General features: G+C 43.5%; 1 protein-coding gene across 1 annotated transcript in view; it reads left to right on the plus strand.

Annotated features, from left to right (window-relative positions):
- Positions 1-10521, plus strand: part of HS6ST3 (heparan sulfate 6-O-sulfotransferase 3) — a 677449-nt gene extending 666928 nt beyond the window's left edge. The window contains exon 2 of the mRNA XM_059041568.2: positions 3478-10521. Within this exon, the coding sequence (XP_058897551.1) occupies positions 3478-4186 (709 nt within the window). The 3' untranslated portion in view covers positions 4187-10521. The remainder of the gene's footprint in view (positions 1-3477) is intronic.
- The last annotated feature ends 4402 nt before the right edge of the window (positions 10522-14923 follow it).

A 14923-nucleotide genomic window follows, 5' to 3' on the forward strand; every position in this document is an offset into this window, starting at 1 on the left:
TTATGATTATTTTAAAAATCTGGATTGTGTCTAAATTTGAGACACATAAATGGGGTTGAGTCTTATCAATTGACAGTCATCATCTTTTTTGTTTAAATCCTCTTTTGTGTTTTCCGTTTTGTCCAATTAACAAGGGAACTTACAGATTTCCCGTCTGTGATCTTATCTGAGCATTCAAAAATCTGTCTGATTTAAATGATTCTGTCCTGATGGGTTTGTCATCCTCAACCCACCTAAGTTACATTATAACCGTCATCATGATCAATGTGTTTATATATGTATTAAGTAATTGTTTTGTGAAATTAAAATCAGTCTCTGCCTGTAGAATTGAAATGCGAACAAGTTTCATTCAACATAGGACCAAAGCAGGATTAATAATGACATGTCATATAATATTCAACCATGGTAATATCCACTCTGAGAAAAACTTTATTGTCAACATTTCCTTGTGGAACCCAGAAATATGTCAGTCATTTTCTGCTTTCCCTACTGACCTTTTGGGAATTTTCTTCCACTGATGGAATTGTCACTCTGTCACAGGGAAAGACAACAGAGTAATGTAAAATGGTGATTTGCAAAAGCAAGGGCTCAGGCCGGCCTTTCTGTGGCGGTTTCAGTACTTTCCTCCTCTTGATTTAAGGGAAGCAAGTGTTACTTAAGATTTTGAATTTTCTTTAGCACATTTCAAAACTGGCTAGACATTCAAAATAACTCCATACAGCAAACGTATTGTTTTAAATATTATAGTTCATCAATTCCTTTTTAAAAGCAGCATGAAAAAGAGTGTACCCTTAAATACCTTTTTTTTTTTTGCCATTGCTTTTACTAGTTATACATTTTTTCTTAGTTCCAGTTTAGGTTGTCAAGGGAAGACTGGTCTTCTTTTCAGAACTTTTCAGGACCATTTTTGTCTGCCCCGGGGACCCTGAGTGTCACTCCTGGTGATAAAGATGGGGTGGCAGCCCATTCCATTGGCAGCTGCTCAAATGATGAGAAAGATTTTCCTTACTGGGAATCAATGTTTGCTTTCCTCTAATGCCTACTGCCGTGTCTTCTTTTTTTTTTTAACATCTTTATTGGAGTATAATTGCTTTACATGTTGTGTTAGTTTCTGCTGTATAACAAAGTGAATCAGCTATACATATACATACATGCCGATATCCCCTCCCTCTTGCGCCTCCCTCCCACCCTCCCTATCCCACCCCTCTAGGTGGTCACACAGCACCGAGCTGATCTCCCTGTGCTATGCGGCTGCTTCCCACTAGCTAACTATTTTACATGTGTTAGTGTATATATGTCAGTGCTACTCTCTCACTTCATCCCAGCTTACCCTTCCCCCTCCCCGTGTCCTCAAGTCCATTCTCTACGTCTGCATCTTTATTCCTGTCCTGCCCCTAGGTTCTTCAGAACCTTTTTTTTTTTTTTTTTTAGATTCCATATATATGTTAGCATAATGAGGTATCACCTCACACCAGTCAGAATGGCCATCATCAAAAAATCTACAAACAATAAACGCTGGAGAGGGTGTGGAGAAAAGGGAACCTTCCTGCACTGTTGGTGGGAATGTAAATTGATACAGCCACTATGGAGAACAGTATGGAGGTTCCTTAAAAAACTTTAAATAGAACTACCATATGGCCCAGCAATCCCACTACTGGGCATATACCCTGGGGAAACTATAATTCAAAAAGAGTCACGTACCACAATGTTCACTGCAGCTCTATTTACAATAGCCAGGACATGGAAGCAACCTAAGTGTCCATCATTGGATGAATGGATAAAGAAGATGTGGCACATATGTACAACGGAATATTACTCAGCCATAAAAAGAAACAAAATTGAGTTATTTGTAGTGAGGTGGATGGACCTAGAGTCTGTCATACAGAGTAAAGCAAGTCAGAAAGAGAAAAACAGGGCTTCCCTGGTGGCGCAGTGGTTGAGAATCCGCCTGCCGATGCAGGGGACACAGGTTTGTGCCCCCGTCTGGGAAGATCCCACATGCCGCGGAGCGGCTGGGCCCGTGAGCCATGGCCGCTGAGCCTGCGCATCCGGAGCCTGTGCTCCGCAACGGGAGAGGCCACAGCAGTGAGAGGCCCGCGTATCCCCCCCCCCAAAAAAAAAAAAGAAAGAAAGAGAAAAACAAATACCGTATGCTAACGCATGTATACTGCTGTGTCTTTTTCTGTCGACTTTTCCAAATCTCTTCTGGCCTCTTCACACCTCTCTTGCCCTTTTGAGCCAGTGGTGCCCTGATCTTTACCTGATCATTCTAAAGCTAGCCATTTATAAAATGTATCTCTTCTCAATGTTCCAATAGATGCCATTAGTTGAGATGAGACCTGTCATTATAATAACCACAACACCTGACAATTAATAGGCATTCAATAAATATTAGTTACATTTTTGTTTTTAAAATATCAATATGGTGCCCAGGAAAGCACAGAAGCTTTAAAATCAAATAGGCCTAAATTTTATTGCATCAGGTATTAATTTGCTCTAGGATCTTGGGCTGTATTTTTCACCTTTCTCAGTCTCTGTGTTCTCAGCTTTTTTTTTTTTTTTTTGTGGTACGCGGGCCTCTCACTGTTGTGGCCTCTCCCATTGCGGAGCGCAGGCTCCGGACGCACAGGCTCAGCGGCCATGGCTCACGGGCCCAGCCGCTCCGCGGCATGTGGGATCCTCCCGGACCGGGGCACGAACCCGCGTCCCCTGCATCGGCAGGCGGGCTCTCAACCACTGCGCCACCAGGGGAGCCCTCAGCTTTTTTTTTTTTAAGTCATGATAAAACCCATTTTACAAAGTTATGTTGAAGGTTATCTGTGCCAGTATCCATAAAGTACCTAGCCCGGTTTCTAGCACACAGTAAGTGCTCAGTAAATATCAGTCTCCACACACAACACATCCTTCCCCTACCCCACCCACCTCTTAACCCAGAACACCCCTGTGAACAGGAAAGATTGAGGAGACTTGGCTTCCAGCTTTGCTCTTGCTAGTCACATGACTTTGGGTAAATCATTCTAAGCCCCTTGCACTATTTCCCTATCAAATAGTCCCCCGCGTCTACTACAAAAGTTCCTTTTAAGGATCAAATAAAATATCAGATGGGTGATAACGTTCCCTAAACAGGGCGTGTTCCCTTAATGTAAGGTATTGTTATTGCTGGTAGTGATTGAACAGTGAATGACGGCTGAATGAATTATTGCTGATCGATTCCCCCAACCCCGCCCCTCCCCACCCTGGAGCAGAAAGAAAACACCCAGCAAATAGTACTGAAAACCGACTCATGCGTGTTTGTATTACAGAAACACGCACATAGGGGAACATGGCCCGACAGGCGCAAATCCAGGCGGATATTCTCACGTGACCATCTGGCAGAAAATGCCATTGAGTCAATGCTGATACAGACGCTACAGAGGCGCGGGGTCCCAGGGTTCCAGGGTTACGGCGGACTGACGCTCTTCGTCTAATCTCTTCCAGGAATTTCTATTACATCACCATGTTGCGGGATCCGGTGTCCCGGTACCTGAGCGAGTGGAAACACGTCCAGCGGGGGGCCACGTGGAAAACCTCCCTCCACGTGTGCGATGGGAGGAGCCCCACCCCCGATGAGCTGCCTACCTGCTACCCCGGGGACGACTGGTCCGGGGTCAGCCTACGGGAATTCATGGATTGCGCCTACAACCTGGCAAACAACCGCCAGGTGCGCATGCTGGCCGACCTCAGCCTGGTGGGCTGCTACAACTTGACTTTCATGAACGAGAGCGAGAGGAGCGCCATCCTGCTGCAGAGCGCCAAGAGCAACCTGAAGAACATGGCTTTCTTCGGGCTCACGGAGTTCCAGCGGAAGACGCAATTTCTCTTCGAGAGGACATTCAACCTCAAGTTCATCTCCCCCTTCACGCAGTTCAACGTCACGCGGGCTTCCAACGTGGAGATCAACGAGGGCGCCCGCCAGCGCATCGAGGAGCTCAACTTCTTGGACGTGCAGCTGTACGCGTACGCCAAGGATCTCTTCCAGCAGCGCTACCACCGTACCAAGCAGCTGGAGCACCAGAGGGACCGTCAAAAGAGGCGCGGGGAGCGCAGGCTGCAGCGGGGGCACAGGGCCCACCGGTGGCCCCGACAGGACGGGAACCCAGAGGGGGCGGTCACGGAGGACTACAACAGCCAGGTAGTGAGATGGTGACCCCCTGCCCGCCCCTCCTCTCCACGGGAGGGGGAGGATGCGCGGGGGCACCGCCCTACCCTGGAGGACGTGGGACCATGCCGAGGACGTAGGTGGCTTGACTGGGGCCCCTGCTTCCTCTCTGTCTTCGCCCTTATCCAGCTGGAGGTGATCTGTCTTGTTCTTTTTCTCCTGACATTTTTCAATCTGTGATATTAAGTAAGGTAGGAGTGATGCATCCAATAATAGACCACTTTAGAAGGGCAAGGGGAGAAGCACCCAAAAGGAAAGAGTCCTTGGGATCTTTTTTTTTTTTTTTTTTTTTTTTTTTTTGCGGCGGCATAAGTCATAGTTTGGGCAACTGGAACCCACCAAGGCACACGTGAAAAGCCAAATTATGGCTTGGATGTTCTGCTGAAACGATCTGTTCATACGGCCTCTTTAATGGAAATACTGCTGTTTAAAGAGAGAGGAAGAGAAGGCTTTTTCAGCCTTTAGATGAGGTTTACGCCAACTCTCTCTCGGCTCTTGGCTGTCATCTTCGAACTCTATTTGAATGTGGGTTAAATCATAAGTCGCGTAAACACGTTTTGTTGTTACGGTTGTTTTTCAACAAGATTACCCTGCTACTGGCCATCACTGGAGACTCACATCCCCTGCATCTTAGCCCTGAGCCATGCTTCCTTCTCCATCTTTTAAGGAAAGGCCAGTAGATTCAGGACAGGCATGCCTCAGAGAAATGAACATTGGTAGGGGCATTCGGGAGAAAACGTGCTTATTAACGAATGCCTACGGAGATCACCATTTACCAATTTTTATTTTCAGCGTAAGGAATGAATGATAAATTAAGGGGGGCGGGGAAAGCAGGAGGATAACTACATGTCTAGCGTTTCCAATCTGGCCACAGAGCCTTAGTTCTTTCAGGACTCTTTCAGGGGTTTACCTCTGTGGAGCAGTCATCTTCTTTGGTACAGGACCACCAAGTTTGGAACACCGCTGTCGCAGAGGAAAAGACGCTTAAAAAGAATCTGGCCTGAAGACTAGGAACTCAGCTAGCATGTATACAAAATATAGTCAAGGTCACTAAATTAAAAAATAACTGATGGAGGCCATGAGACATGCAACACAGTGGAGTGGTTACCCCAGGAGTTTAGAAAGACTCTACCTCCCGACATCTCGAATATCTCTGGCCTGATAACACTTTCTCCTCCCATGATCTCTATCTGTCGTGAGGGTGTGGCTACAACAGGACCGAAAAATGTGCTGCATTGCTACGTGCTTCTTACTCTCACCTTTTCCCAGTCGCGACTACAATAACACAAATTTTTTGAGTAATAAGGGGAGACCTGTGGCGGAGGGAATAGAAACCCCTTGCCTAGCGTTTAGTAGGAGATCAGACTGGGTGGAAAGTTTCACGGCAGGTTGACCTGATCAGTCCCTTCAAGGAGCTGAAGGCAAAATGAGTGAAACCCCTAAATCAGATTGAAAAGCCTATTTCATTGATATCTAACATGTTTGATGTTTAAGCCAGCTTTACATAAGCCTCGTCTCAGCCTCCAGAATACTCACTCTGGGGTTGATCGTTAATCAACTCACAAGCGTTCATGGAGTGCTCGCCTGCACAGAGGGGAACCCAGTGTCTCCATCAGAGAGAGATCTGGAGAAGAGGCTTAGATACTTCTCACACTACCCTTGGCTCCATCTGTCATGGGGGAAAAGGCATTGCTGGGGCCTCCCTTGTGCCCGAAACTTTGGGAGACCCTGTTAATACCTCAGGTCTAGTCACAAGAAAGTAGATAGTATCCGTCCCAATGAGATGAGGAAAGTGAGACCACAGACAATAAATAGCTTCCTCAAGGGTTGTGAGCTAGGTCTGGCAGACTGCAAAGGGCAAGCTCTTTTTTTCTCCATCGTGTTTTCCATATGGGATAAAAGCTTCCTGCCAATCATGCTAGAAGCCACCTGTTATTGCCCGGAAGGGCTTGTCTCTAACCCATGTGGGTGTGATAGCATCAAGCCAGCAGGGAGCCAGAGCCATGTTGCCTTGGGTGAGTCCAGCCCCTTCCAAATCACTGACCCATCAAGGAGCTGAGACACTGATGACGTTATAGGCAATTGTACTTCTTGAGCCGTAGATGGGGTGAGTTAAAGGGGCCGAGTAACTATCACTTGTTAGTCGGTAGAGATTAAGCTCACAAAATAGTAGCATTTCCCTTCCTCGTGATTTGTTCCTGAGGTAGTGGGGGAAGGAGGATTGCAGCTGGGTTCATGGGCAGCTTTTTCTCTGTCTTCCCATTGCGATGCTAGGATCTAACGCTGCTTAGAATGGCAGGGCTGCAAATTATCTTTCTGACTGCTACTGTGAAACAGACACACGAATACACACACACACGCATACACACATGCACAATAGCAATCCAGTGTTTTGTCATGTGGAAAATCAAAACAACTTAGAAAGCGTTCAGATTGTTTCCTTTAAACTCACTTTACATTTTTGGCAGGGAATTCATGCATAGCTGAGACTTGGCGGCAGCCTCTGCTGACTTCACGCTGTTCCTTAGGCACCTCGGGATTTATAGCAAAAGGCTTTCCTCGGCCTTGCTGCTGAAGGCGTGATGTATGGGGCTCCACTGGAGACCGGATACCAGGATGTTCAGAGGAGAAACCGTCTCTTTGTATTGGCCCGAGGCCAGTGCTGAGCAAATTAAAAAGACAGACGCGAGCTTCCTGCCTCCTATCATTTCATTCTAAAGCAGCGCACTCATCCTCTCCCTGGGGTCCTGTGTTGATAGAAATGAAAGGTGGGGACGCGGTTTGTTCTCTGAAAATCAGCTGCACACCTACATGCCAAGTGATGCTCAGGGAAGGGAAGGGGTGTCAGTCAGCGGAAGGCATCTGGGCCTAAGGATCCACGGGAAGCCAGCAGCCTTAAGGCCCCAAACCAAAACAATTCCAGATACATTAGTGTTAAAAACCAAGCAGAGGCAAAAAAATAATAAATTAATTAAAAATCCCTCAGTTCCATGTCCTATCAACTCCTACCATTCCCAGATAGACCTTCCTTTCCTTCTCTGGCAATGGCAACTCCAGTAACTGCACTGGGATAAGATGTGTGTGTGTGTGTGTGTGTGTGTGTGTGTGTGTGTGTGTGTGTGTGTGTGTGTGTTTATATTATTATTAAGGACTAAGATACATAGTATATATTCTGTCTCCTTTTAACTTTTTGGCAACCTACTTCTGACAAATAGAGAAAACCTGCCCTGAGAACTATTTGAATACTCTTTCAAATAATTGCTAACATTAGCAATCAGTGTTAGGCAACAGTTAAGGTATGTTATTAAAAATTACAAAAATCTGTCCCTTATCCTCTAAAGGAGGTAACTTTATCAGAAATGGTTTGATCAAGGGTTTGAAATATAAGGACTTGTTCAAAAGTCTGACTGGAGAGCATATGAATATGGGGGAGAAGATCTACCAGATAGACCTAGCAAGGAGGTGAGCAAAGGTCATTAAAAAATAAATACAAGTCCATTAAGTAGGACTCCTATGTGGCTGCTTTAACAGAGAAACTCAAACTAATAGTGACTTCAAAAGATTGAAGCAATTGCTTGCTCAGTGAAAAGACAAACTGGTCTGGTGTGTGATCTTACCAGAATCCCAGGCCCTCTCATTGCTCTTTCATACTCACGTGCAGCTTCCAACTCAAGGTCCAACGTGGCTACTGCAGTTCCTGCCATCTCAGTTTTCTTTAAGACAGCCGAGAGGAAGCGGAGAGAAGTTGTACATATAAGTCCCAGTCACATCTCATTGGCTAGAACCTAGCCATTAGCTATATCTAGCTGCAAAGAAGGCCAGGAAATGTCATCATTATTGTTTGCGATGTGCCTTGATAAATGTAAGGGTTCTATTATTAAAGAACACAATGTGAAAATTAATAGTGATCAAAACTATCAGGCTCTGACACAAAAGGAAATTGAAAAATATTTCAAGTGCTTTTCAATGTCATCTATTTTGCAAAGACTAAGATTGAAATTTGTAACTTTGTATAGAATTTAATGCTTTTCAAAACATTTCTACATCTAGTAGATCTCATTTGATATTTACTACATTCTTGCATGTAAAATAGGACCTCTATTCATTAATCCCTTTCAGTAGTTTGATGTGGAGATTCAGGGATGTTGAACGATTTCCTAAAGAGCCTAACTTATTAACAAGACAGGTGCTCAGAGCCCCAGTCTTTTGACTTCGTATTTTCTACTACTTTATGCTGCTCCTAAGTAATGGGATCGAGAACAGCAAGAATATGAAATCTAAATCTTTATTGATTTATATCTTCTCTTACCTTCTCATGGAACTGCAGTGACTTAGAAAGTGCTAAGGAGGGGGGTAGAGTTGGCTCTCAGCCCACTGCCTCCAGGGAGAGACCCTCTTATTAGGAGTGAAATGTCCAAGAGATGGACAGTGTTGCGGGGAGATCCTGAAGCAGGACCACCCAAACACCTCTAGTTGCAGGTCCGCCCCATCCAATCCAAAAACGATTCAAGATGAAGCCTAAGGGAATGTGCCCAGAACCCCTTAGGGAAGCTCAGTGTAGAAATATTTAGAATCAGTAGCAGCCTGAATAGAGAAGCTTCATGGGAGATCAATAGAACTCCTGCTCAAAAAATCTCCCTTCTTCTCGACTTCTTCCCCAGGTCCGTGGAATTTTATCAGCAACATACTGTTTTGGTTCTTGATTTTATGTGGTGTTAAATGAGTCGCTTTGCACACTTGCCGGGGAAAGGAAATGCTTTAAGTCGTCATGAGCAAACATCTTCGCACAGAGGTTTCATCTGATTCCTCTCCATCCCTGACCTCTAGCTGAGAAGCAGTGCCCGTAGGATGGGATCACGCAGAGGTGGGGTTTGGGAGTACGGGTAACTGTGGAGAAAAGTAGGGCTTCTAAAAGGGGGCAGGTATTTCAAAGGTGGAAAGATGAGGAATGAAATCAGTGCCAGGGAATACGGAAACACAGAAAAGTAACTTAATGTGGTTTCTGTCCTCAAGGTCAAGAGCAGTCTGGAGCCATGTGGACTGTGACTCTTTTGGCCACTGAAAAGAGCAGGAAAAGGCATGAGGCTCGTGAGACAGGATCAGAGCATTGGGATGGTTTTAGGGACTGAATCGGACTTGGAGCAAAGAGATAGCTGGGTCAGGCTTAGGCAGAGTACTGTGATCTGATCACAGCTGTGTCTCTAAGGTTTTTCTTTTCCATAGTTAATATACGTCCACTGGTCAGCAGAGCTCCAGCTGAAAGTCTGCAGGTGGGTATTGGGGCTGGCTGAGTCTGATGACTCTACACAACATAGTGCCACCTCTGGGAAGCATGCAGCAGTTCTTTCTCCAAAGCACTTCCGGCTGTTCTGCTAACCCCCTCCCTCCATCGCTACTGGACATAAGCCTGCTTTCCCTCAGCACATTCAGCTGGACACATCTGAACGAACTCCCTAAAACTTTGAATCAGCCCTTCTGGGCAAGTGGGCGGGTTCTGAGACCTGTGTGTTTTGTAGCCAGGATGCACGTGGACCCATCTTCACAACACGTCTACAGAACCAACCTACCCTGGAGAGGTGCTGAGATTTCCTGAGGACTGGCCTCGCTGTGAACACCAGCAACACCTGCAAGAGAAAAGCCCCTGAACTTCTAAGCCGGGACTCGAGGTGACCCAACAAAACTATGGATCTGAGAACACAGAAGCACAGATGTTTCTTGAGCCTGTGTTCTAAGTCGTTTACGGATGAGACTGCAACTGTCATCCTTTGGCACATTAAGTGGAACCTCTGTGGGTTACATGTTCTGTTGCACTGTGGGAATTCATCAAAGGGCCAGATGTCAGTGCTGAAAAGCTTCAGTTTTTGCTGGGAAAAACAGTCTGAGGGAGCAGGATGTGTATGATTTAGTCATTGTCACATTCGTCTTCCACCAACTTGTCTTTTTTTTTTTTTTATCACGTGGCCACCTCTTCTTTTCCTTCCTTCTCCAGAAGTACTTTCTGGGGTTTGCTTGCATTGTTTTTCATTTAACATATCCAAAATGAAAAATGTTGGAAAGAAGCATCTGGACTTTTATCTGGTGACCCATTTTAGATGTAAAGATAGTTATCCAATAGATAGTAAATGATTTCTCCTAAGAGATATTTCTTTTTGTTTCTGTGCCATAGTATGTATGAACTTGGGTACTCAGAGATTGTATTGTGACATTATCAACCTTTATTGCTGTTTAAAAATGATAGTTTGTAGAACTGAGGATTCCCATTGATGTGAAGCACAATTTAATGAATAAGTTAACGTATTAAACTGTTGTGATGTCGAGAACAACTGTTTTCCCCTGTGATTTTGTTAGACATTTTTACAGAAGGAGAAGAGCTGGTTAAATACTTTAAGGGATTTATGGAAATTGCATACAGGGGATCAGCTTTGTCAAATTCTCAAAATCCATGCTTTGGATAAAAATGTGAAACTTTAAAAGCATATTGGATGTGAAACTTTAAAAGCATAAAAGACAGAGAAAATATAGATTGAAGCAATTTCAAATCTCTGAGGCCAGGGAGGATTTTACAGGCTCTCAAACACATGAGCTTCTAAAACCATGGTTCTCAGCCAGTCTCCCTGGTCACTGCCCACCCGGCACAAGGAAATTCACTGTGAAATGCAGAAAACAACCTGGAGATGAGGAGGAGGAAAAGATTTGAGAAAGAGTGATGGAAGAGAACAACGGGAATTAGAGGAAAGGAGTTTGGAATTCAAGGTAAAAGAAAGGAGAAAAGAGGAAGGGAGGAAAGGCAGAGAGAGAGAGAGAGAGGATGAAAACACAAGCAATAATGAAATCTAATATGGGTCTCTCCACAGTTTCAGTGTGTATGGTTTGCAGATTTTTTTAATGACTAGCTCCTATAATCAAGCAAAGAAACAAAATTAACTTCTAGGAGAGAAGTTCGTTCATTCAAAAATCCCTTGAATGAAACAATTTATCATTTTCTTTTTGTTCTGTAAAAGTGGGAACTGCGGATTCCTTCCTTGCTTGTGGGTTAGTGAGATTTGGAGCCTTAGAAAAATGTCATTCGACCACGTTCCTCTATCTAGTGAGAATCATACGCAAAGGGAACTTGACTTTAATGCAATTGGAGTCATCTTAGGAAAGGTTCCAAAAGACAGCAGAAGTTAAATACACACACACACACACACACACACACACACACACACACACACACACACACACGGAGACATTTGGGGGACTTTTCCAAGAAAATCCTCACACAAGTTAAGAGTAGGACTGAGAAACACTCAAGATTTACTTCTTTCTCTCATTCACCTTGAAAATAGTGTTGAAAATAAGATTGAAAAAAATGTCAAAAATGTTATTGAAAATCTGCTCGCAATATAGTACTGTTCCACTCTCAGAGATCACTTTTCCTATCAAATATATATATGCAAATTAATGGAGTCTGATTTAGCATAATTATTTCTTTAGTTTATAAACAACTTCTTTTTTATGATTATAAAGTAATATATGATCTTAGATAATTTGGGAAATACAAGGCATTGAAATGTCCATAAATTATAGAGCCAAACTCTGACATTATTTCGATCTATTCTCTTTCCTATTTTTTATGCATTAGCAATTAGAGTAACATTTAAAATAAAAAATGTTTTAGAAAATGAGAATCATACAATCTGTGCAATGTAAATACATAGGTTAACATCTTAGTACCCATTCTGTGAAAACATAATTTTAATAGCTGCATATAATTTTGTTTTGTTTTGTTTTTTGTGGTACGCGGGCCTCTCACTGCTGTGGCCTCTCCCGTTGCGGAGCACAGGCTCCGGACGTGCAGGCTCAGCGGCCACGGCTCACGGGCCCGGCCGCTCCGCGGCACGTGGGATCTTCCCGGACCGGGGCACGAACCCGCGTCCCCTGCATCGGCAGGCGGATTCCCAACCACTGCACCACCAGGGAAGCCCACTGCATATCATTTTATCATTCCCACATTTGGGGGCATTCTGCTCATTTTCAATGTTTCCACTAATGTAAGTAACACTGAAGTGAATATTTGCACATAAGTAGCATCTATTTAAGTGTCATTGTACACCCATTGGAGAGAGGACAGTGGGCCACTTGATTGTATCTTCCCAACAACTCGGAAAGAAGAATTATTCAAGATTGTCAAAATTATATAGATGGAGCTAAATGAATGGTTAATAAAAGAAAGAAATAAAAATTATCCAGAGCATCAAAGAAAATTACATGCATGTCTCCAAAACCACCCTCCTGGCCATGGAGTGAAGCTCTCTTTCCCCAAGAGGCTGAGGGTGCTGGCTGCAGGCTGACAGCTCCCAGCTGAGCCTCTCAAGGACCTGCCCTCCCCCAATATCATGCCACCTTTGGGGAGCAGGTCATATAGAATGACTCTGCTGTGGGGCTAAAGGTCAGGTCTTTTGACTGGCGACATCTCAGCTCCAAAGCGCCCTGTAGGCTCAGCTGAGGACAGCACTGCAAAACATCTCAGTTCACGGGCTGCTTCCAGCCCATCCTGTGGCCCTTTCTCCCCACAGGTGTGACCTCAGTCAGCTTTTGACACACATCTTACCATGGACTCTGCTCTCCGGGGAACTAGACTTGCCACGGACGCCTGAGTTTTAGCCTCCGCAGCCTTCTGCTGTGTTTCTTCTTTGTTCTACCACCTGCAGACTTCCCTTCCTATCTTTTGAGCTCAGCTATGTTTTGGAAGGTTATTTTGGCATATTTTGTCCAACGTTTCTACTTGTTTGTAGATGTAAGAGGAATCTGTGCTAGCTCAGTCTGTCAAGCTTCTAGAAACGAGTCTGCTTTTAAATGTTGAAATCTCCTTTGAGTTTGTGCTTCTATTGCTTCTCCACTATTCGGCCCTTCATCACATTTTCTATTTTGAGCCTCCAGATTTTCACAATTAACTTTCACTCCTTTTCTATTTGGAGGGACTTTTCCCTCTATTTGCTTATCTCTTCCCAAACCTGTTTGTATTCATTCCCTTCAATAATATCTTTACTTTCCCACTTACACATGTATTTTATATATTTTACTTTACCTTTCCACTTTTAAATTTTTGTTTTCAGCTATTAATCTTACATTTATGCTTGAATTTTTCATCTTAATTTTCTTTGTTTTTTTTTTAAACATCTTTATTGGAGTATAATTACTTTACAATGGTGTGTTAGTTTCTGCTTTATAACAAAGTGAATCAGCTATACATATACATATATCCCCATATCTCTTCCCTCTTGCGTCTCCCTCCCTCCAACCCTCCCTATCCCACCCCTCTAGGCAGTCACAAGCAACGAGCTGATCTCCCAGTACTATGTGGCTGATTCCCACTAGCTATCTATTTTACATTTGGTAGTGTATATATGTCCATGCCATTCTCTCACTTTGTCACAGCTTACCCTTCCCCCTCCCCATATCCTCAAGTCCATTCTCTAGTAGGTCTGTGTCTTTATTCCTGTCTTGCCCCTAGGTTCTTCATGACATTTTTTTTTTAGATTCCCTATATATGTTAGCATACAGTATTTGTTTTTCTCTTTCTGACTTACTTCAGTCTGTATGATAGACTCTAGGTCCATCCACCTCACTACAAATAACTCAATTTCATTTCTTTTCATGGCTGAGTAATATTCCATTGTATATATGTGCCACATTTTCTTTATCCATTCATCTGTCAATGGACAGGTTGCTTCCATGTCCTGGCTATTGTAAATAGAGCTGCAATGAACATTGTGGTACACGACTCTTTTTGAATTATGGTTTTTCTCAGGGTATATGCCCAGTAGTGGGATTGCTGGGTCATATGGTAGTTCTATTTTTAGTCTTTTAAGGAACCTCCGTACTGTTCTCCATAGTGGCTGTATCAATTTACATTCCCACCAACAGTGCAAGAGGGTTCCCTTTTCTCCACACCCTCTCCAGCATTTACTGTTTGTACATTTTTGATGATGGCCATTCTGACTGGTGTGAGGTGATACCTCACTGTAGTTCTGATTTGCATTTCTCTAATGATTAGTGATGTTGAGCATCCTTTCATGTGTTTGTTGGCAATCTGTATATCTTCTTTGGAGAAATGTCTATTTAGGTCTCCTGCCCATTTTTGGATTGGGTTGTTTGTTTTTTTGATATTGAGCTGCATGAGCTGCTTATAAATTTTGAAGATTAATCCTTTGTCATTTGCTTCATTTGCAAATATTTTCTCCCATTCTGAGGGCTGTCTTTTCTTCTTGTTTATGGTTTCCTTTGCTGTGCAAAAGCTTTTACGTTTCATTAGGTCCCGTTTGTTTATTTTTGCTTTTATTTCCATTTCTCTAGGAGGTGGGTCAATAAGAATCTTGCTGTGATTTATGTCATAGAATGTTCTGCCTATGTTTTCCTCTAAGAGATTTATAGTGTCTGGCTTTACATTTAGGTCTTTAATCCATTTTGAGTTTATTTTTGTATGGTGTTATGGAGTGTAACTCACTCTTTTACATGTAGCTGTCCAGTTTTCCTAGCACCATTTATTGAAGAGGCTGTCTTTTCTCCATTGTATATTCTTGCCTCCTTTATCAAAGATAAAGTGACCATATGTGCATGGTTTATCTCTGGGCTTTCTATCCTGTTCCATTGATCTATATTTCTGTTTTTGTACTAGTATCTTACTGTATTGATTACTGTAACTTTGTAGTATAGTCTGAAATCAGGGAGCCAGATTCCTCC

The sequence above is a fragment of the Kogia breviceps genome, chromosome 16 (genome assembly GCF_026419965.1).
Source record: "Kogia breviceps isolate mKogBre1 chromosome 16, mKogBre1 haplotype 1, whole genome shotgun sequence".
In the NCBI taxonomy this organism is placed as follows: domain Eukaryota; kingdom Metazoa; phylum Chordata; class Mammalia; order Artiodactyla; family Physeteridae; genus Kogia; species Kogia breviceps.